General features: G+C 47.0%; 1 protein-coding gene across 3 annotated transcripts in view; it reads right to left on the reverse strand.

Moving 5' to 3' along the window:
• Positions 1 to 14573: 14573 nt before the first annotated feature.
• Positions 14574 to 26902, reverse strand: part of AMOT (angiomotin) — a 62768-nt gene continuing 50439 nt past the window's right edge. For all 3 annotated transcript variants that reach the window (XM_017818573.1, XM_017818583.1, XM_017818576.1), the window contains 6 exons: positions 25384 to 25533; positions 23688 to 23878; positions 21675 to 21797; positions 20787 to 21019; positions 19741 to 19965; positions 14574 to 18698 (listed from right to left, as the gene is read on the reverse strand). In XM_017818573.1, the coding sequence (XP_017674062.1) occupies positions 18598 to 18698; positions 19741 to 19965; positions 20787 to 21019; positions 21675 to 21797; positions 23688 to 23878; positions 25384 to 25533 (1023 nt within the window). In that variant the 3' untranslated portion in view covers positions 14574 to 18597. The remainder of the gene's footprint in view (positions 18699 to 19740; positions 19966 to 20786; positions 21020 to 21674; positions 21798 to 23687; positions 23879 to 25383; positions 25534 to 26902) is intronic.

Genomic DNA, 26902 nt, shown 5'->3' on the forward strand with positions numbered 1-26902 from the left:
TTGGCCCCTCAAAGGACCATTCAGCCTCACAAGGGCAAACCTGTTGTGGCTTCTGCTGCTTTACAGCTGAGCTCAGCACAGGGCAAGCTGCAACCTGTGTCATAAAACCCCCTTTCCATTCACAGCCCTACCAGGAAGCTCATTAGTCTGTTTTCTCCTGGAACAGATCTGTGGTGGAGCCTGTGGGCTGGGCAAGCTCCAGTGGGTGAGTAGGGAGTAAATGACTTGGTGATGCTCCTGCTGAGCATCAGCTTCCCTGTCCATCATCACCATCTGGGTTTTTCCCACGTGGAAACTGAGGCAAAGTAATCAGTGAGCCTGGGATGAAGGAAAAGGAAGCAGAAACAGTGGATGAGCCCAGAACAGCCTGTCACTCCTGATAACAGATAAGCACTCAGTGAATTGATCCGTAGGGAGAGGAAACTCTGTTAGGTCTGGGGTATAGTGGTCTAATTTTCTCAGCTCTACTGAGACTGCTCTGACCCCAGAGGACCTGCTACCCTCTCTGTCCCTGCCAATGCTGTCCAGGACACCCCTGCAGGACCCATTCCTCACCCAGGTGCAGAATCTGGAACCAGTGGGTGTGGATTGGTGTCTGGGACCACACAGGTTGGGCACATGTCCAGCCACACCTGGGGCTGAGCACCCCATGTTGGGAGGGATGTGATAGGGTTTGGTCCACAGCCAGAGCCTCCTCCTCTCCTGCACCCTCTGCTCTGACCAACTCATCCCTGCACATCCAACACCCAAGTATCCAAAAAACCGCTGAGAAGGGAAATATTTTGGAATATCATTTTGGAAGTGGCTGTAGGAGAGGCTTGGGGGCATTGAGGGTGAGTGCAGTGGGGACACGGGCAGGGCTGGGAGCGCCGGTGGCTCAGTCCTGGCACTGCCGCTTGTCTGCCCACCAGCAGCACTGACAGCCACCTCTCCAAGAGGGTTCTCCAATGCCAGCAGCTGCAGATGTGAGGGCAAAAGCCAAGCAGCACTCAGAGCTGATGGCTTTGCGTCTGGCTTCTGCTTCAAAGGAAATAATTAACAGGAATAATCACCCAAGAGCAGGAGCACACCACAGGTTTATCAATGCCAGCTGATGCTGGACAAGGGGACATCTGCCTTCTCCAGGGGCAGCAATAGCAAAAAGCAGATGAATGTAAAAAAGCTCTGGAAAAGGAGAGAAAAGGAGGCTCCAAGCAGAGCCTGGGGAGTTTTCTTCCACACCAGGCACTGGGCGGATTTTTCAAAAGAAATTAAATAGTTCAGTGGTGGCCTAGCAGGGAAGCAGCACTCTCATGTTCTGAATCCCCTTGCAGAGCAGGGTTCAACTGCCCCAGTTCCTGGTGTGGTGACCAGAGCACCAAGAGGAAAAGTTTCCCTGTGGGATTGCTGCCTGTCCCCATCACTGTGACCCCTGAAGCACAGCAGGGCCAGCTCTGGCACCCACTACTACTTGTCCCATTTGCTCTGCAGCACGTTGGCATCTCCAGCTGTACTGGCCTTGCTGTGTGGTCATAAAATTCCTTCCCACCTGGGTGACATTTGCATCATCTACAAGGAAGCTGAAAAATCCTTATAAAGTGAAATGAAAGCACTTAAATCATTCCTGGGAGCTTGCAGGAGGGGCTCAGACACCACTGTTCCTTGCTGCCACACTGGGAGGTGGGCACACTCCCCACATCCCCCCACGGGGGGACACTGGGTGCTGTCAGCAGGACCCAGCCTCCTGCATGGGGACATGGAGCCCTCTGAGCCCAGCAGGGAGTGGCAGCCACTCTGACTCCTCAGCCTTGCCAGAAGACTTGCAGATGGATGTAAAGGCATTCAAGTTTAAATTTTTTATGGTGTCTGACAGTTTATTTTTTAATTAAAGCTGCGCTGGCACAGGAAGGGCTGGAGCTGTTGTTCCTGCACTGCCCTGGCAGATGTTCATGGTCATGTTTCACCCACAGGTTTGGGAAAAGGAGTAGGATGGCCTCTGGGGGCACAGCCTTTTCCTATTTATTTTAATAAAAATGCTCAGAGTGCCATCTGTACTAAGTCAATTTTCTAAGAAGTGAAGAAAATTCTCCAAGCTTTATCACCTCCAAAATGCCAGACACAACAAGTCATTAAAATACATCTTTACACTTACAAATGACATTACACATGGTGCATCCCTGGAACGGCCTTTCTAGTGCTTCTGGAGGGAAACAGGATGAAAAATCAGCCCAGGGCGCGGGAGCTGCTGTTGCAGGTGAGCAAGTCCAATGCTGAATGGTTTGGCTGCCCTCAGGCAGCGCGGAGCTGGCTGAGCTGGGTGGGTACTGCGGGTGAGGACGCTCCACATGCCCTGCCCCTGGGCACGGAGCTGGCTGAGTACTGCGGGTGAGGATGCTCCACATGCCCTGCCCCTGGGCACGGCTGCTCCAGACCAAACCAGCAGCGGATGGGGAAGCTCCTGATGCAGCTCCCGATGCAGAGGTTGCCGGTCAGATCCAGACAAAGCCAAGCTGACCCATTTCTGGGAAAGAGAAGCAGAAAAGCTCTTGGTTTGGAAGGACCAACACATGACTGGTGACTGCTGGAATGGTCCCTCCTTGCTTTGCCTTTCACACCAGCCCTGCTCTCAGCCAGTTGCTAAAACCAGGCATGAAAGAGACTTAATTACGTTAGCAAATGGCTCCCAGGAAATAATTGCCTCTTTATGGAAGTGACCTCATTAGGCACCGTTAAATCGGGCAGTAAGGGAGCCATCTGGTGCCTCTGACATCACTGCACCAGCAAGGGATGCAGCCACGTCCGTGCTGCTGTTCCCAGGGTTCAGTTGGGGGTTGGTTTCTCTCCCTTCAGCCTGATCCTGACCCGAAGGACACCCGAGTACCCAGTGCAGGCACAGGAAGGTCTGTGCCAGGGAAGTACAGGACTAATTTCTGGTCCAGGAGCTGTGAGCCCCACACAGACCTGCAGTTTTAACAGAGGGAAGATGGAACAGCACAGATGAAATCCTGGGCTGCCTAAGTTGGAAACACATCTAATAACCACGCAGCATAGCATAAATAGAGATAATTAATTACCTCTCACTGTATTATTTATTATTGCAGGGATTTATCATTTTCTATAATGGTTCATCATTTTCTACTTGCTCCCTTCTGCAGCTCTTTGTCCCTGGTGCTGAGTCAACTTTCAGCCCTTGGCAAATGTCTCACCAGGGAAAAACAGTCCTGCAAAGCTGCTATGAAGCCCTTTGATGCTCAGCATGCCAGCAGGTCATCCTGTTTCTGAGCTGGAGGGAACGAGCAGCTTTCATTTTTCGGGAAGGTAATTGGTGATTGTGCCCAGCCATGCTGGGTGATACACAGGGCTGGACGTGCTACACCTTCACCTGCAAATGGTCCTCAGAGAGTTAAAAGGTGCACTGGGGATGCACCTTGGGGTCAGAAAGAGCCCAGACACCTTCCTCGAGAAATCTGAACATACATTCGTGGAAAAGTTGTTACCTGGGAAGCCCAAGGTGGAGGGTGGCAGTGGGATGAGCCAGGGCTGCAGGATGAGCTGGGGCTGCAGCATGAGCCAGGGCTGTGGGATGAGCCAAGCCTTGTCCTTAGTTGGAGGCAGGATGCAGCAGATACAGCAAATCGAGGGTCTTCCTGTGAAACCCCACTGCCTGGCTGCCCACTCCGTAAGCAGCTCAGAAACCTGCAGAAAGCAGAGACGGGAATTAGGGAGCAGCAGTGCCCAAGCGTGAGCCTGAAGACACACAGCTGGAAGGTGACTCCTGCTTTTCCCCATCTCCCATCGCTGAGGTTGAAATCAGCTGTGATTATATTCTATCAGAGAGAACAGCAATATTTTCCGTATTACCTGCCCAGCAGCTGCTGTGAGCAACGCCCGGGGCTGGGAGCACCCTCCTTCCAAGACAATAAATGCCATTTACAGCGCCCATCGCCGGGGACAGCCGATATTTGCAGTTTCCCAGCTCAAAACTTCTCCAGTCCCAGCATCCGCAGCAGGACCCAGCTGGTCCCTGTCCCTCATGGCCCCACGGGGAGCACCTGGCAAGTGGCTCCTGGCTGAGGGCAGCCAAGTCTGGGGTGCCCCGGGCTCAGCCCACCTCAGCACCCACGGCAGCAAGGCAGCCAAGCCAGTCACTCTGCACTTAAAAAGACATTTTTAAGTTCGGATACAGCGGGAAGAGCCTTTTCCAGCCAGTTAGGAATAAAATGGGTGATTTAATGATTATTTTTCGCCAGGTATGTTGTGCCCTGCGAGCCACAGGTGCCGATGTCGGGGCTGATGGCTCGTCCTTCTCGCTCCCAAAGCACCGTGTGGGGAGAGGGGAAGCAGAAGGGACGCAGCGCCGGGGAGCTGCTGTAGCCCCCTGCACGGCGAACCAGCAGGGAGCAAGACATAAAGGATGCTGAAAATAACCTCGGGCTCTGAGCGTTGTTCTTCGGGATGCAATAGCTAGGGTTTCTGGCAAGAAAAGGGGTGGCTCCAAGAGCCTCAATTTTTCCAGCGAGCTCCGGAGAGCGGCGGCTCGGCAGCGCTGCGAGCGATTGCCATCTAGAGGCTTTGGGGGAAGCAGAGCCCTCAACCCCAAAAACGCAGCCCGAGCCGTCAGCGCCCGGCCAGACTGGCACGGGTGACACGGGTGGCTCCTCCGAGGCTGGAGGTGGCCGCGATGTCCCGTGACACCCTCCCCGAGCACCGAGGCGCTGGGATGGGGTGAGGAGGCTCCAGCGTCGGGTTGTGACGGGTCAGACGAGGAAAGAAAGGATGACTGTGGCAGGGTTTGGCAGGCCCTAGGACAGAATTATACAATGTAAGGGTTGGAAGGGACCTTAAAGGTCATCTCGTTCCACCCCGGTGCTGTGGGCAGGGACACCTTCCACTATCCCAGGTTGCTCCAAGCCCTGCCTTGGACAATTGCTGGGATGGGGCAGTGTTGGAACAGGTGCACTTTTGGAAGAATTTGTAACGGGAAGGTAGAACTTTTTCTCTTCTGTATTTCAGAGAAAGTTGCTGGGAGAGCTGTAAGCTAGTGCTCTGTCTCTGGAATACAGGAGAGATAATGTTTGCAGACATGTACAGCGACTCCTCGGGCCACAGAGGGTGGGGGAAGAGAGAGAGAGGACAAAAAAGCCCTGGAGGAGCACAGGAACTTGCCTTTCCCCTGGTGCTCGGTGCTGTCTTGTGGCACTGCGAGGTTTCATAAGTTTTTAGTGTCCTTGCCTCTAGAATAAACCTTTTTGAATCCTTTCCACTGCCTTGGCATTTTTGGGAAAAATACCTGCATATATTTGTTTTACAGGCAGCCACAGCTTCTCCAGGCAACCTGTGCCAGGGCCTTACCACTCTCACAGGGAAGAATTTCTTCCTAATATCTAACCTCGATTTCTCGTCTTTCAGTTTGTACCCATTACTCCTTGTCCTATCACTACAGTTCCTGATGATGAGGCCCGAGGGGCTGCATGGAGAAGAGACAGGCTGGTATGAGCCCAGGTGATGTGGCCACAGCCCGTGTGCCCTGTTGCAAGGATGTTTTGTGTTTGTTCCCAAGCCCTGGGCAGCTGCTGTAGCTGGATAACTCTGCCCAGGGATGGTTTGTAGGCTCTGCTTTGTGAGATGGCAAAGTGCAGAGATGCTCCAAAAAATATCAGCTTGCAGAGGTTCAAGCCCCAAGCCCACATCATTCCAGTATTGCATTGCCTGTTAAGTGTTTTTTGTGACATGGCAGCAAACCTGCATCTGTCCTCCTGCAGGACATCTGTCTTGCCTCTGTTCTCAGGTTTTGATGTGCTCAGTGAGACACAGGCATGGGGTGGGTTGATTTTTTTTCCTTTAATTACATTTTAGGCTTCCCTGCTTCCTGGTGTTCCCACAGAGCCCCCGCCTGCTCTTGCAGGGCAGTGCTGCATTTCCTGCTTCCTTAAGACCAGGATTTTGCAGCTATGTGTAACCCAACAGGACACCAAGTGTGTTCAGAAGCACCAATGAATTTAATAAGGCTCTTGATGAGTCTTTGAAACCACGGCTGCCTTGTCACACCTGGGGCTGCATTTCCTTATCGAGCTGTTTATTGCCTGTGCAGAGAGCACTGTCCATCACTGGCACCCAAATTCAGTTCGTGGGCACTGATACTGCAATTTAGGTGAGAAATGAGACATGCCTCTCATTAACCCTTTTGTGAAGCGCGAAATACTCATTTTTTAAAAGCACAGATGTCTAGGAAAGTCAGCAGTCAGTTCCTTTATGTTCCTTGCTGTAGGTACAGAGCAGCTGTAGTGAGCTGAAGGTTGAGATGCCCTCCCAAGACCAGATGATGCTGCTAAACTTTTGTATTTTACTTGAACTTCTTTGGAAAAAATTCTACTTTCCAATATCCCAAGTGCTTTCCAAAATCCCAAACACTAGCTCCAGCAGGGGCTTTGCCTTGGAGCAAGGAAGAACAAAGAGCTGCAAGTTAAGATGAAGTTCATGTCTGGAGTGACGTGAGGACCTGTCCCAGGGTGGGCAAAGCCAAGGTGCCAGGAAAAAGTGGAGAGCAGGAAAGGAGTTGTGGTTTGCAGAAGAAACCCAAAATGGACACCTGAAAACCTAAAAATTTTGGTGGTTTGGACCATAAACTAAATCACAAGAAATTCTACCTCAACATGAGAAAGAACTTCTTTCCTTTGAGGGTGGCAGAGCACCGAAACAGCTGCCCAGGGAGGTTATGGAATCTCCCTCTCTGGGGATGTTCAAAACCCACCTCGACCCATTCCTGTGTCACCAGCTCCAGGTGATTCTGCCTTGGTAGGAGGGTTGGACTGAATGATCTTCAGAGGTCTCTTCCAACCCTAACAATTCTGTGATTCTGTGATTTTTAGGATAACAAGAAAATCTGGAGGAAAGCTGGGGGTGGAGATTCAGAGGAGCTGAAATTATGTGAAGCCAGAGATAAATAATAAGAGGAGATCAGACAACCCTCAGGAATGGAGCTCTGAATTAGCCAGAAGCCCCTTGTTTGGGAAGCATAGCCACTTTTTATATCATCTCTCACCAGGCTGGAGATTTCATTTGAAATGTTGCTTTTCTGTGAAAATTGGGAGAAGAACCAATAAGGGACTAGTTTCCCTACTGTCCAGAACTGGAGCCCAGCCAACACTCAAGGAACATTTCCAGAAAAATCTCTGATTCTGGAGAGGTCCTGCCTTCAAGATTTTAGGAAATTTTACAAGAGGAACTTAAGCTTTCCAGAGAAGTTTGGAATTGGGCTTAAAACCCAACAAGAAAGGTGATTTCAGTGTAGCTCTGTGCCTCAAAGCTAAATATTACAGTCCCTCCCCAAAAGGCTCCTCTTTAAAGAGGGGAAAAAAAGATGGGGGGGGATGAATTTAGCTGTGAAAGCTGATGAAACACTTTGTTGGAGGCTAATTTACTCTCAGTGCTGTGGGATAACTGTGATAGCCAGCTTAAAACAAAGACCAACAAGGGCCAAAAACACATGGAGACCAAATGCCAGTGAAATGTTTAATGCTAACCCAGAACAAAACTTTCCTGGAACCCATTTCTGACCTCCTCAAACATACGGTTTTATTCCTCCCTTCCCTCATGTTAAAAAAAGAAAGTGGAAAAGGTGCAGGAGGCAACTCCAATGCCTCTGACACAGCCACTGCAGCACCGGGCCGGGGGTCTCAGGGGACCTGTCCCAGCTCAGTTGGGTCTCCCTGAAGGGCTGGACACTGGAAAAGGTGCTTTTTTTGCTGGTCCAATGCCTGAAAGCTGGGTGATGCCCAGAGACATACCTGAACTGCCAAAGAGGGCAATGGGCAGCACTTGGTGCTATTGCAACAAGCAGAAAAGAGAACCTTACTTTGTTGACAATGCCTTGTGGCCCCAGCATCCCAAACCCCTGGTTTAGGATTAAAACCAATAAATACATACACTGGCATTGAAGCCTTTTCCTACACATGTGATGTGTGGTTGGTTCAAGCCTGATTTACTCAGCCCCTCCATAAAGTGCTCTGTTTTTCCATCCATCCCTGGGATACACTTTTGGAGATTCAGCAGCAACGTTGGAGGGTTAAACCACCAAACCACTGTGTGCCAGTGGAGGCTGCTTATCCTCCCTCCACCTGGCATCTGAAATCAAACAGAAATTTAGGTTTCATTATTGGAACAGTCTGCAGGGTGAGCTAAATTTGGATTTCAGGTTTGTAACTATGGGGTGTCACACAGCAGTCGTCATTTGGAGCTGCAGATGGGGGGGAGCAGATGCTGCCCACTGTGTCTGCACAAGTGACCTGGAACTGTTTCGGTCTCCAAATAAAACCTGAGTTTGATTTGCAACACATGGCTATGCCAGCTGGGCATCTGTAACTTGGGTTGTTTCCTGAGCTTTAACCTCCATTTTCCAGTCACAGGTGTTTTTTTGCAGTTGCCACTAATGCAAGTACTTTAAGGGCTGTAAGCTGACAGAGGGCAGCAGTAGGTGGCATATCAGGGAGAAACTTTTCCTTGTGAGGGTGGGGAGACCCTGGCACAGGTTGCCCAGAGAAGCTGTGGCTGCCCCATCCCTGGAAGTGTCCAAGGGCAGGTTGGACAGGGCTTGGAGCAACCTGGGAGAGTGGAAGGTGTCCCTGCCCATGGCAGGGGGTGGAACAAGATGAGCTTTAAGGTCCCTTCCAATCCAAACCATTCTGGGATTAGGATGCAATTATTATTTCCTTCTGTAGTTAGGATGCAAACATTTGCATGTGTTCTCAAACTTCTGGAAACACTCTGGCATCAACAGGTGGAAGTTTGTACCATGAAGCAAAGGCACACACTGTTTGCTACTGCCAGGAACCTGGGAGAGCCCAGGGCAAAAGCTGCTGGGCCAGCTGGGGGCTCAGAGAGGATGGATCCACCCTGCAAGAGCAGCAAGGGAACAGACATGCCAGGAAGTGCTGACTGACTCCCTGCAGTCAGCAAGAGGGTGGCACTATGGGTTTATAAACCCTGGAGCCAGGCTGGGGTCTGGGGGCAGAGCAGGAGGGGTAGGTGCTTGGGGGTAGGTGCAGTGCAAAGGCCTGAGGTGTTTAGAGGTCTGAAAAACAAACTGTTGGAGGAAGAGAGTGTCTCGTGGGATTGAAGAGACTAAAGTGAGACAAGCTGCTCTGGAGGATCCTGAAATGGTGTCGTGTCTTCCTGAGCTTCTCTTGTACACCCTGGGTGCTGAGTGCTCACCCTTCACCTTAAACCTGACCTCACCGTGGTGCCAGAGTCAGAGAGCAGGACAAGCAAATATACCTGTTTTCTTCTATTCTTCTTTCCTGATATCAGCTCAGAGATGTTCCACCCCTGAGCTGTGGCAGGGCTGGGCTGCAGCATCTCTGGAGGGCGATATCAGTGTGTGTTCACACAGGGTTGAAGCTGAGGCTCTTCTCTCCTGCTCTGGGACATAGTGAGGGTTATCAAATGCAGAGGGAATTCTCTCTTCAAGTGAAGGACTGGGAGATCTCTCCAGCATTCTGCAGTCCCCTATGCTTCACTCTTTACCACTGAAAGGTGCCTATTACCTTCCCTGCTAGAGCGTGGCAATGCTCTGCTACCTAGATCCTGTTTCACTCTCTGCAGGTAGAGTGATACCAACCTCATTAAGCAACAAACCTGAGTGGAAAGGCTTCCTCCCAGCCTGTTCAGGGGCAAAACATTAGCACTGTGCCCAGTTCCAGCAGAAAATACCTTTCCTTGCCCACCTTGGGGCACACACCTGAAAACACGTGGCCTGAAATGTGACTGGCATCGTTGGAAACTTGGAAATGGAGGCAGAGTCCTTGAAAGTCTCAGCTCCGCTGACCTGGTGAACTTATCCCAACATTTAACCCTCTGCAGCCACATTATCCATGATATGGACTTTGAAGAAATAAGATTTGCAAACAGAGAAGGGCTGGAAGACTTAACGAGCTGCCTGTTGGCACTCAGCAATTAGTGCTGGACAGTATGCCCCAATTAGGGCACTATTAACTTTCTTTCTCTGGAAATTCAGCCATTAATATTACTAATAATTCTCCTGACCTCAAAGTAATTGCAGAACATTAAGGGAGAAAACTGTTTCTAATTAAGTAATTCTCAATCCTTCTGTTTTCCCTTTTTCTAAGCCTCTGATGCCCTCTCTGCTGGCCTGGTGTGGGGCTTGCCTGGCTCGGAGACAGGACATGTGGTAGGGTAGAAACTGCTATCCCCCTGCTAAGAAGCAACATTCCTGGACCTCTTCAGCACTTAAACCCCCAAAGTCTGGACCAACCATAATCCTGCACTCTCTAGATTGATTCTGACGGGAAATCTTTGTTTCACTGCCCAGTCCACTCCTCAGGACAGACCCAGAAGCCATCAGCGGTCCCCCAATCATAGAATCACAGAATGGTTTGGGTTAGAAGGGATCTCATTCCACACCCCACCATGGGCAGGGACACCTCCCACTATCCCAGGTTACTCCAAGCCCTGTCCAACCTGGCCTTGAACACTTGCAGGGATGGGGAAGCCACAGCTTCTCTGGGCAACCTGTGCCATTTTCTCACCACCCTCATAGGGAAGAATTTTCCTGATATCTGATCTAAACCTACTCTCTTTTAGTTTAAAGCCATTATCCCTTCTTCTATCACTCCATACCCTTGTCCAAAGTCCCTCTCCAGCTCTCTTGGAGCCCCTTAAGGTACTGGAAGGCCACAATAAGGGTCACCCCAGAGCCTTTTCTTCTCCAGGCTGAACAATCTTAATTGTTGCAGCCTTTCAAATGCATCACTGCAGGTTAGAAAGCAGCAGAGCTGCTGGAACATCAGCTCCCTCACACTTGCTCAGCATTTGGTCTTTCCATCAGCTCAGGATTTGATCACAGAGCTGAATGAAAAGGGAAATATTTCCCTCTAGGAAAGCTCATGAGAATGATAAAACAGTCCAGACTTCTCCCAGCTTTGTGTGGGGAAGGCAAAGAGATGGGAAGGAGCTGAAAGAAGATGAAAGCTTATCTGGAAAAAGAATCAACTGACCTACCATATTTCCATGGGCTTTCCCTGAGCAGGAGGGGCTGAAGGGATGCCTTCCTGGAGCACACCGAATGCCAGGCACAGCCCCAGAGGCTGCCCCTTTGATGCTGGTTGGCTCCAGGAGGAGTGTTGGTGGTTTTTGATTCCTTCTGCTGCAGCCAGCACTGGGGTCTGGGCTGGGACAGCTGGGCAGGGAGAAGAAACACAACTCAGGAGCTGCTGGGAGCTTGTTAGGAAGGAAACAAGCAAGGAAACAGGCAGGAATGTTCCTCTTCCCAAACCGGGAAGAAGCTTCTCCTTGTGGGGTGGGAGGGGGTGAGGAATCACAGAAAACTCAAATCCTTGCAAACAAAAGAAACAAAAAGGTGGAGAAAGGGCTGGATCCCTTTGGGGTTTCTGCTGTGCAGCATCAGTGACTCAGCCCCGGGGAACCCTCAGTGTGTGGCACCTTCCTGCCAACCACCCAAAACGGTAATTTAACAAAAAATTGGTGCTGGCTCTCGTGATCTGAGAGCTCTGCCCCTCCGAATGAGAACCCAGGGGAAGTAGTCCAGCCCCAGACTGTGCCTGGGGCCTGCAGCGATGCTGCCTGAGGGAAAAGCAGGCTGAGTGAGCCCTGCCAACGCTGGAACCTACCGGGGGAAAGGGCTGTGTCCTGCCCAGTGCCCCGCCCCGGGCACTGCCGCTCCGGGAGGACCATGCCTGGGTCCTGCTCAGCACATGAACCCCCACAACACCATGCCTGGGTCCTGCTCCGCACATGAACCCCCACAACACCCCCATCTCCACCTGCCCCTTCGGCAGGAGGGAAATCCCTGCTCGGTCCTTTTGTGGTTCGCCCCATCAGCAAAGGAAAGGCAACCAAAATATTGACATAGAGAACTGAACTGATGCAGACAGGAAGGGTTCTTTCTAATTTTTTGGTTCTGATTTTCTGCAACAGAAAACAGAAGGGTAGAGAAATAATGAAGTTCCAAAACTGCCCACGTATGTTTAAAGAATGACTAGGGAGGAAAAGAAAATTTCATCTTGCACAATGAGGTTCTCAAAATTACCAGTTTATATAAATTGTATGTATTTACGTGCATGTGTGTGTGTGTAAAAGCCTTATATTTAAAAGGTTAGTGCTGCTTTTGGCAAGGCATCAATGTGAAATTTTCCTCTCAAGTTTACTTCCAAATTACAAAGTGAAGATTATCTTATTCCAACATGTCACTAAACATAAATAGCACTTTAAAAGCACCTTTACCAGCCAGTCTTTTGCTGCCATTTTATATTATTCTTTCTTGCAAAATTCAGATAAATGTTCCAGAATATATAAAATGCTCAAATTTTGTCTCGGGGAGCAGGAAGGGGAGGCACAGAGCTGTCTCTAGGAAAGGTCCTGTGGTATTGCGGAGTCTCGCTTTTCTCCAGAGGTATTTAACAGCAATAACATGCAACACTTTACAATAAATAGAATAATGCAACCCTTGGGACTGTACTGTACTCACAGTGCCCTGTTTTAGCTTTTAACTCCCTTGTCCCACCTGTGGGGCTGTCATGGAAACAACCACTACCTACATGGCACTTAGTGAGGATTTGGAGTGAAGGCCCTTTTTCACCTAAGCAAACCTAAACAGCCAACCTTTTAATTTTATTTGCCTTTTAAGCCCCAACCCCTGGCATGCCAACAGCAGGTAACAGGATTGCAGGAGATGGCTTTACCACGCAGGTGCCCAACAGATGCACCAGGGGCTGGCGCTGTGTCCGCACGGAGACATGGTTAGGGGAGGTGGTTATGGACAAGCCAACACACTTCCATGAGAGGCAAGGGGATGTGAAATCCCAAATGCTCCCTGCGTGGCTGTGGCTGCTCCCCACCAGGCAGCGGTTGGATCTTCGGCCCCGCACGGCCCAGCCCGGGGGGTTTGGGCAATGCCCAACCCGTCCCCTCACACCCGTGTGCACGTGGCCCACGGTTGTTTTATCAAACACACCAGCCCTTTGCCAGCTTCTGTAGCTGGGGCGTTTTGTCTGGCTGGGCTTTTTTTTTGGTCTTCTTGTTTCTACTCTGGCATGCCAGAGAGATTTATAGAAACAACATCAACAGGCCTGAGAGCAGAGGGGATGGATGTGCTGAGCTGACCACTGGCCTCAGATTTGTAAAGCTAGTATTTATTACAGCAGGGGAGGTGACAGCTATGTTAAGATAAAACTCAGTGATAAAAGTCAGCAGTGAAAATGCATCAAGGCTGACCACCTCCAAGCAGCTTCCCCGTAATCCCTGCTCCTTCCTTCCACCCGCGGGATGAGAGAGGAAAGATAAATTGGAGGCAACAAAATGCACCAAAAATACATGAACAAAAAGCACACGGGTCTGTTGAAAGGTTGTGATGTAGAAAATACTCTCAGGACTGAAGGCTGCTCACCCTCCAGGGTGCTGATATCCTCAGATGTCTGAAAAAGGGTCCAGGCATCAAAGGAGAGGCGACTGCACTGTCACTGCAGCTCAAAGTGCTGTTAATCTGGCTATTGAAAGGTGTGAAAGCTGTGGGCAGCTGCAGGGTGGGTCAGAAGGAAAAACGGGATGCTTGAGGGAAAAGACTGGAATGTCAATTATTTTATCCTGTAAAATCTCTAATTAGGAGTCAAAAACTTAAAGACAGAGGCCGAGCAGCAGTGAGGAGTAGGTAAGGTGAAGACTGTTTTTGGTTTATATTCAACAAGCTTTTCATGCTAAGCAAATTTACTGCAAAATGAGCAAAGCAGTGGAAAAAAGTTGAAAACACAGGATCAATTCTTTAAAAATACACAGGTAGACATTTACAAGGCCTCTTGGTGCATATTTACACTGACTATTTTGTTTTCTTTCTTAGAGTTAAAGCTGCCATAAACCTTCAAAGACTTTAGGGCTGTTTCAACAGCTGAATTACAAAACAGCTCAGTCACATATTACAAAATAAATCCGATGGTTCAAATAAAGAGAAGAAAATAATGCACGTGATTCACTTCAATATAGTTATATAGGAAATATCCTTCTCTTGGCACACTTTCGACAGTTGTGAAATGGCAAACTTTTAGTATTGAATTTATACTTTGATATTTCGGATCCTGAAGAGAAGCAGACAACTGGTCCCCTGTTAGACCACAACCCTGCTGGAAGGGAAACTGGTTGAAGCCATTTGCACCCCGAAACTCCTCCTCTACAAATGGAAGAGACCAAAATGACCAGACTGGCATCCTGGGTGACAACCTCTTGGGATGAGCCCTGCTCCATGGCCAAAGCAACAGGGCAGCATTTTCCCAGCTCTCTCCAGAGGCTCCAGGCTGCTCTCCAGTTATTTCAGCATCTCCACTGCTGAGCCTGAGCACAGCCCAAGCTGAACCAACCAAGTGTTCCAACACTTCAGAACTTGAGACAACATGGGTTCTGCTCAAGTCAGGAGGGCAGCTGGTCATCTTTTCCTTATATCTCCATGGTTTAGCACACCCCTAAAGCTGCAGTCAGACAGCACAATGCAGACCAGTTGAGTTTCAATGCTTCTAAAAGCCTATGAGATGATATTGGTGGAAGCCAGACTCTAGAATCAACTTAGAATAAGATCTTTTTGAAAAGAAATGTATTTTCTTCATAAATACAGTACAATTACATTTTACAATTTTTTTTTTACTTCCTAGACATAAAACCACTAGCTTTTACAAAAGAGTTCCTATACAAATACATGAAAAGAGATCCTCCTCTCCCCACAGCCCCCTGTCCGCCCGCCCCTGGCATGGAGCAAACCCACCAGCAGTGGTGCAGTGAATCCTGGGATAACCTGTGCCAGCCCTAGGGAGGCACACAAACACCCCCAGGGTTTTGCCCGCCCTGACTGCACCGAGTTCTGGTCCCTGTGGGAAGAGCCCTCGGCCTGGCCCAGCTGTCAGGATTCACTGTGCAGGTGTCACACATCCTGCCCACCACTGCGGGCTCCCGGAGCAGGAGCTGCCCATGGAAATGGGCCTGGCCTAAATCTCTGCAAGTCCCCTCACTCAGGCAGTCTCAAAACAAAGCAAAGCTTCTTTACAGCAAAGCTGCTGCAAACAGCAGCAGCAGAGGCCACATGCACAGAATTTCGCCCCATAAGACATGCTGAGCTCAGTCCCCTGTGCAGACTCCTGAGAAGCAACTCACACAACCCCTTGAGTCCTCAGACACAGAATTGCTGCTCTAGACCCCGCCAGGAGCTGCCAGGCAGGAGCTGTGTAAGTTAATAACAACACTGGGCCAGGTGGGAACAAAAGCCTCTGGATCTCAGGCAGTTCCCCGAGCCGCCAAATCCCAAAGGAACTGCCCAAGGGAAGGACTTGAGAGTTTAGCCATTCTGTAAGCAGTGAAAGGAAAGAGGAAACATAACTAAACTTAATTTTCTTGTTTCGCTCTACAAAGAAGAATATGTGGCTTTCTTTATAAAAAGCTACAATTCTGCTTCTAATACCCGAGTTTAAGAAAAACTCTTAGTCTAAAATTTTGGTTTGCAAAGGTCATTGCAATCATTGTTAAAAATCACTTCCTACTAGAAATAAGCTCTACAGAAGGCAAAGGAACTAGGTGTGCAGTTTGGCTCCTTAAAGCAGTTTCTGTTTAAAAACACAATGAAGATCTGTACAGAGACTGAAGGCTATAGTACACATCTTCCTCAAAGCAAGCGGCTCCTTTACATTCACGTCAGGACGGCTCGGAGGAAGCTCGAGGGACAGAATACATTCCTGATGGCTCCTAGTTTGTCAGCACAGGAAAATGACCTCCAACTTCCACATCAAAAAGTTTTCGGGGTTTTGCTTTTGAAAGAAATTAAAACTACAAAATAGGGCAAAGAACCTGACCCAAACAACGTAAATCTGCACCATTTTCTTCCAATATTACTTCCACAGGCTCTTGCCAAGGCTCCTGCAATCCTGATGGGTTGGACTGTCAGTGACCACCTGCCTTCCATTTTTGGAGGAGACAGTTGCTGTCCATCATCTGCATTTTATTCACAGAAAGCTATTATGTCAGATTTGTTATTTGTAAAAGTAAATCACAGTGGCACTCTGAAAACAATGAGCTGCAACGAGGATAAACCAATTACATTTACCTAAAGAGACAATATTGACTGGGGAAAATCAGTTTTCTGAAAGAGATTTTACCTGTAAAGAATCCAAATTTCCCCAGATGTTTTAGAATTAATGTGAATCAAGTGAGTTGGAACCTTTTATCTAGAGCCCTATGGTTGTAAAACTTCTTTCAGACTGCTCAGAAGTATTTGTAAACATGGAATATAATTTTTCCTGACTTTAAAAGAACAGAAAAGCACTCAAACCTGCTCTGAGACAGATACTCAATGGAATTTTATCTCCCTTGTTGTTCATTCTAAGCCAAAACCACAAAATATAATATATTTCTGCTGCAATGGCAAAAAGATGGGACACCTTGAGCTAATGAGCAAATCTCCTGCATTTCCAACAACTGTGGAGGAGGAAGAGAAATCACTTCAAATCATCCGGGGTGGACATAACTTCATACAATGGGATGGGATTAAGCCAAGAGAAATAAATGTAAGACATTCTCAGGGATGAGAAGGAAGAGGCTGTGGACAGTTTGCCTACAAGAAGGCAAACTCTACAAAGTTTGCCTACAAAGAGGAGAACTGATTCAGAGGGGAAGAAGGTCCATAACTGTCCAGAGAGATGTTGTCCCATGTGGCACAGACAGTCAAAGCCCTGAGGGGCAGCTCTGAAATGTCTGAAGTGGTGCTGGAAGGGGGTTTGTGCTGCCTGGTAGAGCAGTGACTGCTCAAGCCATACACACTTAGTGCATCTCTTACCTTACACACCTGGCCATCTCTGGCTTCTGTGGGACTGGGGATATGGCCTGAAGAACACTAACAAGGAGCAAATCTGCTAGAAATTATGGGAAGTGCTTTCCTTGCAGCTGACCTTTAGGCACCACCAAGTCCCTCGTGCAGCAGACAGAAGGCACCTCCTTTCCCCTCCCAACCCTCCACTGTGAAACTCATGTGGTATCTGTTGATCTGATAAGGCCATTTCAATTGAACATCACAGCAGTAATGTCAACTAAGGAAGAATCAAAGACATTCACTAACTGTTTGATGATTAATTGCTGGATTTCCTTATTTCTGAGATGAAATGACCAGAAACAAAAATCTGGCTACTCTAATGCTGCATAGAAAGCTGAAACTAGCCAGGCTCCCCATGTGTGAGCACTGGCTAAGGAAATATTTTAACATTCAAGTACAAAAAGAATAGTTTTTAATAGAAATTAATATTGAAGTGTTTTAATAAAATGCAAAGACAGTAACAAAAAAATACTCATGTACTTCTATTGGTCTTAATATCTCCTTATAGTATCTGTAACCAAAGCACTGCTGTGCTAGTTCCCAAAAATCTGAAAGTGAATCTCATGACTTAAATGTGTAACTTTCTTCTGTGATGCCTCTGGGACTTTAAGCCACTCTCTCCAGTGAGATGAACTAAAGAAGTATTTTGGAAGGAAAGAACCTTCCATCTGAACCTCTACATAGAGTTTCTCTTTAAAGCTCTACCTCTGAGGCTTTGCTATAGGACAAAGAATCCAGTCTCTCCAAACAGGAGGGACATACAAAGCAGAGGGGCATTTGAAAAATAGAAAAATCTGCTCCAGAGAAACATCTCCACAGATGGAGTAGATTAAGTTGCTAATAATGAAAAGCAACAGGTCTTCCCACTTGCACTATGGTAAATTTGGAGTAGTTCCACCAAAGCCAATGGAATTACAATGACAGAAATCTGATCTAACAGATCAGGACCAGGCCTGTAAACTCCCCTCTTTTAATTTATGTAAAACATTAATGCAATATATTATTTACTATCCACTGCATAAATTACTGAAAAAGTACTTAAGTATAAAAGTGTGGCAAATCTTGCAACGAAACTAAAAATGTGAAATGCAACATTAATCACCGGAGTAATTTTTTTTTAATAAGGAAATAATAAAGAAAGAAATTTGGGAAGTAAAAAAAAAAAGTTACTGCACTGAAAATGGAAATCTTTTCAGCCTGTGAATATGAAATACCTATTCTGAGTTCTTACATTGAGAGGAAACAGGAAGTGAAAGGGAAATCTCCCTTGATCACAGCCCAGATTCATAAAAGCCTCTCAGAACACCTGATTCTAAAACCATTAAGTGATGCTCACAACAAAGTCCCTGGTTCTAATCATTATAAGGCCATTAAGCTCACCTTACTGCATGTAAGCTGGACATGTAACCAACACCTGTGAGAGCAGGTACTTCTGTTTAAGAGACTTTAAAAATACTGAAATGAAATCCCAGATGTAGCACACCTAAGTTCTAGGGGTTTTTTCCTCCAGATGTTATCAGATACGGTATTTAAAAAATAAAGGGGGAAACTTTCAAAGAAAAAGTGTTATGGGTTTTTTATAATTTAGAACAAATTATAAATTAACCTGTCCATACTTTTGAGACATAATATACAAGAGCAAACAGATGACCGTTCTTTTATTACTCAGGTACTACAATTTTTCCCAATAAAAATGTCTTTTAAAATTTCTTGCTACTGTTATCCAGCTCAGATCTTGGTACAGGCTTTCAGATGAGGTATTCTACCATCTCTCCATCTGGAAGGTCCTGCCCCATGGTCTGAACAGGGGCTTTTCTTTCAAGAGTGCTGGAGTGGAAGAGTGGCCCATCTACGTGATGAGGAAAAACAAGAGACAGACAAGACAATTATAACAAGAGAGTTGTAATTTCAATGAGGTTAGAAATATGACATTAACATTTTAAAAGTCATTTTCTATCATTGGCCAAAGACAGCTAATAACTTGTTTCATTTTTAAAAATTCCATTCTCTACGTATGTAGCCAGACAAATAAAGATATTTTATCAAATTCCCTTTGGCTACCTCCCACTGATACACAAATCCACATAAAACTGGAGTGATTGCATTTAAACCAATGCAGTCAGCACAGACTTTCAGCACCAAACCTGTCCCCATCTCCCTCGATACCCATTAAATAGCACAGCATGGGCAGGGTGCACAGCAGCCCAGCCAAATGCACTCTTCCATAAAGAACAACATCATTGTAATGTGTCTGTAAGGAGAAGAGGCAAGGTTGTGTAATCTGCATTGATTTGGCAGAGTGGGCTGGAAAATGAGCAGCTCTTGCCAGCTCAGAGCTCTGTGGGAAGCAAATTCAGCTTCTGTGACAGTCACTGTCAACTGGATCTGCTTGTGCCAAGGCTGAGGCTGGTCCTGCGACCAGGGCAGTGAACTAGACAGTCCCACCGTGATAGCTCCCTTTCCTTCTTCTTCCTCCCCTTTTCTGAGTCCACCTGTCTTTGAAAACCCACTCAATGCAACGGCCACTTTCAACAGCCCGTTTTCATATGCTGTTAAACCCCACATGCTGCTCACACTGACTTCAGAGGCAACACTGACTCAGAGACTGTCCTGGGATTTGCAGCTCCCTGTTCCAATTCTCAGATCTCACTGTACCTCTCTAACCAGTGTGCCCATGCTTATGAGAGCACTCTTAAAGCTTTTTTTCCTTCAGAGCATTTGAGACCTCTCAGGACACTGCCGTGCTTGCCCCCAAAACCCGCCTGCCCTCACAAAAACTAGCCCCGGTTTGCCTGAACTGAAAAAGGGACATCAGGGCCTGCCCCACAGAGCAGCACTGACGGTGAGTGGGCAGCAGGGACCCCCCTGGGACAGCAGCTGAGCCCTGTTACCTGTTTTCTCTGCACTGTAGGTCAAGCTGGTGCTGGGGAGTCGTCCTGAGGCAGGAGCTGCAGGGGAAGGTGCAGCTTTGCTCTGTTCACTTCCCCGGTCTGTCTGGGTGCTGCAGTCTCTGCTGCCTGTTTTTGAGTGGGCTGACAGCAGTGGTGTGGAAGGAAGGACAGGAGAGGGGGTGGAGGGAATGGATTCGGAGCGATATTCTGTTCCCAGCAGAACACCTTCATGGAAAAAGGGAAGGAAATGTCACAATCACAGAAAACTAACTGGCATCAGTTCCTGTGCCCCTCTGCAGGACTTGCTCTAGGATCCCGAATGTGCTCCATGCTTCAGGAGACAGCACTAATTTACCTTTCCATAGCACCTTTCACCACTGGGTGCTGAAGCACCTGAGGAATAGCAGTATCCTCGTGCTGCTGTTTGCAAGTGGGCACTAAGAGTTACCTGGCTCTAAGCACTGGCCCATCTTTGGCAGGGTAAAACTGCACACTGAAATCACCTGCAACAGGGTCTCATTCATATTTCAGGGTCTTCTACTCTCAGAGGGGGGCCTTTGGGCCTAACTTCCTCCCTGGAAAAAAAAATCATCTAGGATTTGCTTTGTTACAACTCCATTTCTCAAAACAATGCTGTTGAGCCATTCCAGATAGGAGTCATGTTAGTGCAGGCACAACACTAGGGGATAGAAATCCTGATTAGTATCTCCGCTCCTATTCAAGGAGACTTTACACATCCAGCCAGCCATAACACCCAATAAAAAGCAAGTGTTTGAGAACTCTGAAAACTGTACCCCAAACATCCCTAATGTCAGGTACCAAACTGGGAATAAAGATCACACATTTTAATGAGAGAGCCTGGACATCAGAAGTCACTGTTTCCCAAAAGTGATTAAAACAAGTAGCTATTCCAAATGCGTCCCATCTTGCTTGCAGTCAGTTTTACTGCGTGCCAGGCCAGCTGGTCTGTCTGTCTAACACACCTTCCTCTGCTGCTCCTCCTCCCCTCTAAGCAGTGACCTGCGTATCTGGTACTTGAAAATTACCCAGACTGCCTTTCCAGCTCTTGTCCTCCCTCTTCTCCTCCAGGATGGGAGTGCTGCTCAGCGTTGAGGAGTGGGACAGCAAGCCTGAGCCAGCGTTGGAGATGGACATGAGGGACTTGGCAGGTCTCATGGAGCTGAGCTGGTCTGTCTTGCCAGGCTCCTTCCGGGAGCGCTGCTGCAGGACTTTGATCATGGCATCCTTCTCAATGATCTGAGCGTGGAGAGTCTTAATCCTTTTTGGGAAGTAAAATGAACAATTTATGAGTCTCCTGTCTCCTTGGACTGAGGCCTCAGTGTCCCCATGGCTGTGATCAAGACCCTCTTAGGCATTTTGGGAGGTGGAGAGAGGATGACAGCGAGATTGCTGTCCTGGACACTGGCTGCTCACTGGCCCACAGAGCAAATTATGCACAAGAGAATGCACTGAGACACACATCCACCCAGCTTTGGCTCCTGGAAGCTGCTCTAAACAGCCATGGAAGTGGCTTTGAGACAAAGCTGAGAGTTACAGCCAGGACATGAGACCAACAGAAAGGATTACTGACACACTCTGGGGAGTCTGCACTGGACCTAACCCCAGGGAAAGCAGTTCTGTGAGACTGTTAAGAGGTGGTGGAGCCTGGGGTCTGATGAAGACGCCCTGAAGAGAGAAGAGGAACAAGTTAGATGCAAAAAAATCTAAGACAAGACTTTTTTGCATTGGCCCTCAGTATCAAGACAGATTTTGGATTGCTATGTAGATACTGCCTTGGCCAGATGAGTGTGTGTCATCCTACATCGTTGCTGTTGGTGAAGATACAAGAATTGCTGGTTCTGAGGTGTCTACCCAGACAACTAATGTAAAATCCCTGTCTCAAGGAAGCCAGATAGGGCCAAACTGCACTTTACCTTCCCTCCATGTCAAGACATCTCCTGTTGGCAAGCAGAATCTCCTCCTCCTCCTTCTGGATGCGAGCTTCCAGTGAGGTGTCATAGCTGGGGTTGGGCGAGTGGCTGATCACCGTCGTGTCCCTGAGAACAAGCAGTACAGCAGATCAAGGACCTGATATGTTTGCTGCTTTCCTCCTAGCAGCACAAAATCATTGCTCAAAGGTAACAAACAAGAACATCCACTTTTTATGAGTTTAAGCTGGCTCAGTGTCTTCCAAAAATCCAACTCCCAACTTCATTAGTGTCCTAATGAAGATTAGATTATAAAAACATGCAAGTCATTACAACAATATCCTGTCCATCTCAGGCCAGTCTATAATCTAATGTAGATTAACTGCACTACTGTAAAGGGATCAATGAGGCAAATCATGGGGAAAGGGAAGGATATAGAACAACAGGTGTTTTTCTTCAATTGAAATAGCCCAAACTTCACTGCAGATATAAAGCTTTTTCCCTTCCCCTTCCAACAGTATCATACAGGGAATGTGAGTATCAAAGGGAACAAGGCATGGAAGTTTCTTAAGCAGTCCTAAGCAGCTTGGTCCAAAACACTTGAAATGGGCTGAAAACAGTTTCAGGCTCATTCTGTACAGTGCCTGATGTTAACACTGTCATAGTTGTTCAGTGCACTAACCAAAACATAATGAGTATTTCATTCTACTTGTGAATGTGAAGGGCATGAGAAGGTCATTTACCAAATAAACCCAATGTGACCCAGATTCCTGCCTGTGCTCTAAAGCATCCTTCCTGCAACCTCAGGATGCTAGTTCCCACTAGGGAAGAAAAGGGAAAGAAATCTGTACACAGCATAGATGAGGTTGCCCCCAAAACTAGTGGAAGCCCTCCCAGCAGCTAGATGGAAAAGCAGAGGCTGGCTCTTTCCTGACTGGACAGCATTTTTGTTCATTTAACAAAAGCTGACCAGCAACACATGCCCTCTCATTCCCCGATAAACAATAGACCAGGCCCCTACTTATCAGCCCATGCTGAAAATATAACATGGCCTCTAAGGGCAAGCAGCAGCAAAAGCCTTTAGGGAATCTCTAGGGAGGCAGAAAACAGTGCACAAGAAGCATCAATATGCTGAAATAACAGCTTGCTTCTGGAGCAAGATAAGATAAGTCTTTAAACGCTAACACAGCAGCTCTGCAACTTTACCCCTGTAATTCCAGTATGATCTTACAAGCTGGAAAGCCAGTAGTGATAACAGCCCTATCTGGATTTGGCTCATGAAACAATCCACAGTAAAATCTGCCATCAAGAACCATAAACTAGAGAGCAATGAAATTCCCTGTACGCAATACCCAACGCCAAGGAGCTGCACTCCAACACAGTTTACCAACCAGCTGAGGCACTCAGGCCTATTTACAGCCATAATAAGTGTTTCTGTGCAGTTGTCTTGGAATGTGAGCTTGTTACCAAATTTCAGACACCCTTCCCACCCCCACAAGCAGCGCTCTCCAGACACAGCAGAATGTTTTGAGCAGAATTTCCTAGTAGATGTTTCTGGTTAGTAACCATGTTGAGGACAATACCACAAAGTAATTTGCAAAAACATTCTGGAGAACAAGGAAGCCATTCAGGGTGAACGATGTGAATCACCAAGCTCACCCCATCTCACATGACTTCAGAAAGGACTGATTCCTGCTTTAAAAATAAAAAAAAAAACCTTTCTCAAACACCTATTTTTGAATCAACAGCTTCTAGGAATGGCTCAGAACAATTCTAGTCTGGAAAACGGCTCCTGCACGTGGAGGAATCTTCCTCTGGAAAAATGTTTCTAATTGCTGGCAATTCCACAGCTCCCAGAAAAAGCAGCCAAGCTCCACTTACATGAAGAAGTCTGAGGAGTCGTTCAGAACACAAGGCAAGCGATCATGGGAGGGTGGTATGACAACATTCCTTGGTGGGAAATATGACATTCAACCGGAAAAAGAAAACAATCCCAGCACTATGAAAAGTCTCATTTACCTCTGAGCAGCCACAGTTGCAGCTGCATCCAAAGCAAACTGTCTCATCACACTTTCCTCCAGGTATTTCTGTTCCCACTTGGTCATGTCAGCTTCCAGAGCAAGAATCCTTTCTTCCTTCTCCCGCAGGAGTTCCATGAGCGCCGTGGCGTTGTACTCGGAGACGTTGGCAGCCTGAGATGTGCCCTGACGCTGATTCCCGAGAGAAAAAAAACCAAAACCAAAAATAGAAGTCTCAGGATGCATCTGTAAGAATCAGGGCTGGTTGGTCTGCTTTTTGTTTGAAGGACAGAGGCTGCTCCAGAGCAGCGCTGCTTTGACAAAAGAACCCCCCAAGTGAAATGCAGTTGTCTATGCAACGTTGGGCAGACTAATAAGCAAATGTCTGAGATAGAAAATACTCCTAAGGCCTTTTTCCATGTGCAAAGCCCAAAATATGCATCCCAGAGCTAGATCATGCTATTCAGGTGTGATGTGTACAGCCCATCCATGATGCCTAAAGTAACATCGACCTGCTTCCAACAGTGTTTAGCAAAACACAAACTAGTATACAAGAGTTATCACCCCTTTTAAAAAATACATCCAAAATATTTTTAAAGGATTTGGTCATTAAATTAATATTAACAGTGTATACCTGGGGATTAAGTAGCTGGGGATTAAAATAATTCATTTCTAAAGCAATATTTGGAAGACAGTCAGTGTTCCCTTTCAAAACAAGAGTGGAGATTTGCTGAGCTAATAGTTCAATGGATAATCTGGGATTAGCAGGATATTTGACTTTAAAAAAAATTTTAAAAAATTTAAAAGAAAAGAAGTTGGGTGGACAAGCTTTTTTATGCTCAGCTCAGAATTTTTAACCATGACAAGAAAGCAGTTTATTTTGTTTACTCAGGTTCAATGTAAAAAGTTGTTAATCTTCCAAAGGTAACACAGAAAAGTTTATCAAATTACTGTAACTCCTACTAAAACCAATACAAAAAACCCCAAGTAAGATTCAAATATCCATTCGTATGCAAAGGTGGAAGTTGGGGGATAAAAATAACCTGAAAATAGATGTGATTTAGAACACAGGCCTGCATCCTATTTCTAGTAAAATTTACACACCTGACAGTTCACCTGTGTTTGACCCAGGTTGAAGTAAAACTTCACATCCAATTCATAACACCCCTGCACAATCTACTACTCATTCGTTCTTTTCACTGAAAAAGACTCACATTACACCCACAAGAATATAGTCTACATTTCCATCAACTGCATATATAGAATTGGTTTTGCTGCTTTAGTCTTGTGTGGGTTTTTTTAAATGCAAAAGTTTTTTGAAGGGCCTCTCTTCAGACCAGTTGTTAAGGTATTTTATATAAAATTCCAAACTGTGAACAAGATACTAAAAATAATTTCAAAGCAAATATAACCAGGATACTTAATGATAAAACAGCATCTAAGCTATACAGCTGTGTCTGCACCCCAGCACAGGATGGATCCCCTATTGCTGCTTACCTAAATTTTCTGAGTAAAATCGTACAAAATCAGGTAAAAACGATACAACAGCCAGCAAATCCATGACTCTAGCTAGCAAAAGAAACATCCCTTAATAATACAAGATGACAAAAACCCCACTGCCCTTCTTTTCTGTGTGGTGCAGGCTGTGGTGTGCAATCCTACAGGAAGCCCAGTCCAGCCCAGGGGAACAGGGGTACCTGCTGCATCCGCAGAGACTCCAGTTCTCTCTCCAGCCGTGTCCTCAGCCTGTGTTCCAGCTGTTCCCGCTTCTCACACGCTGCCTGCAGCTGAACCAAGGCCTGCTGCATCTTCTCCACCTTCTCCACATAGACCTGCTTCTTTTTGAGCTGAAATAAAGGAAGAAAATGCGACATAAATTAAATAATGAGAATGAGTGAGTGAACTTCTGGCTTTGCACAGCAGCCAGGAGGATGTCCAGATGACCTGCAGCACCTGAAGTGAGCCTACAAGAAAGATGGAAAAAGACTATTTACAAGGGCCTGGAGTGACAGGACAAAAGGGGATAACTTCACACTGACAGAGGGCAGGGTTAGCTGGGATATTAGGAAGTGTTCCCTGTGAGGGTGGGGAGGCCCTGGCACAGGTTGCCCAGAGAAGCTGTGGCTGCCCCATCCCTGGAAGTGTCCAAGGCCAGGTTGGAGGGGGCTTGGAGCAACCTGGGCTAGTGGGAGGTGTCCCTGCCCATGACACGGGGTGGAACTGGATGGGATGGTTTTTAAGGTCCCTTCCAATCCAAACCATTCTTTGACTCTATGATTCTATGACTGCTGTCAGTGAGCCTCAGACTCCTGCTCTAGACTCAGCCCTCAGGATTTTACAGGTCTGTCCCATCTCTGCTTTCCTGATGGGTATATTTGTCCTTTTTGACCTCGGCGACCCCATAGTAACGATGGGGAGACTGAGGAAAACACCTGTTGCAAACTTCTGAGAGCAGCAACAGACTAGAAAGGGCACCTGGGTTCATAATATTGTTTGAGTGAATTGACATACTTTTCCAAGGTAACTGCAGCAGTGTTTAGAGCTGGTCCACAATCTGGGAACACTTTCAGTGCAACACTGAAAATTGCTGGCAGTATTTTTATAAGGTTAAGCAAAAACTGATTCAAAACTTGTAGGATCCTATTCCAGTCCCATAATAATAAAATAATAGGATGAAAGCACACACCAGCCATGTCCTGTGCTCTCCCCATGCTGCAACCAGGTTTATTCCAGCAGCCTGGAACAATCTTGGCCCAGAGTGACCTGAGAGGTCCTGCTCTGTTCTTGCCCCTGCCCTTCCATCCTCCTCCATCGTTCATCCTGCAAACCAAGCTGTCTCACAATAAGCAACAAAAACTACCATGCTGAGCCCCCCCAATAACTGTATTAGCAAGGTTAATACAGAGTTCAGGCAGAAAAAACCAAACTAATATATGAATAAACCAAAAAAAGAATAAAAATACACCCAGGGCCCAGCTCTATTTTAATATAGGGAATACTGGACACCTATGGACATTACTTTCTATTAAGGAAAAGACTAACAATTGCAATTAGCTGGCCTTCTGCAGCAAATTTGGGATACTGCTTTTGTAGCTGTGATTGTCATAAACCCTGAAATACAAAAACAGCAGGAAGCAGGCAACTTTTCCCAACAGTCGGAGCTGAAGTCCAGAGAATGCAAAACACAGACTCCCTTATGTGAGTTCAAAGAGCTGC

Source organism: Lepidothrix coronata, unplaced genomic scaffold (assembly GCF_001604755.1).
Source record: "Lepidothrix coronata isolate B3197 unplaced genomic scaffold, Lepidothrix_coronata-1.0 Scaffold2, whole genome shotgun sequence".
In the NCBI taxonomy this organism is placed as follows: Eukaryota; Metazoa; Chordata; class Aves; order Passeriformes; family Pipridae; genus Lepidothrix; species Lepidothrix coronata.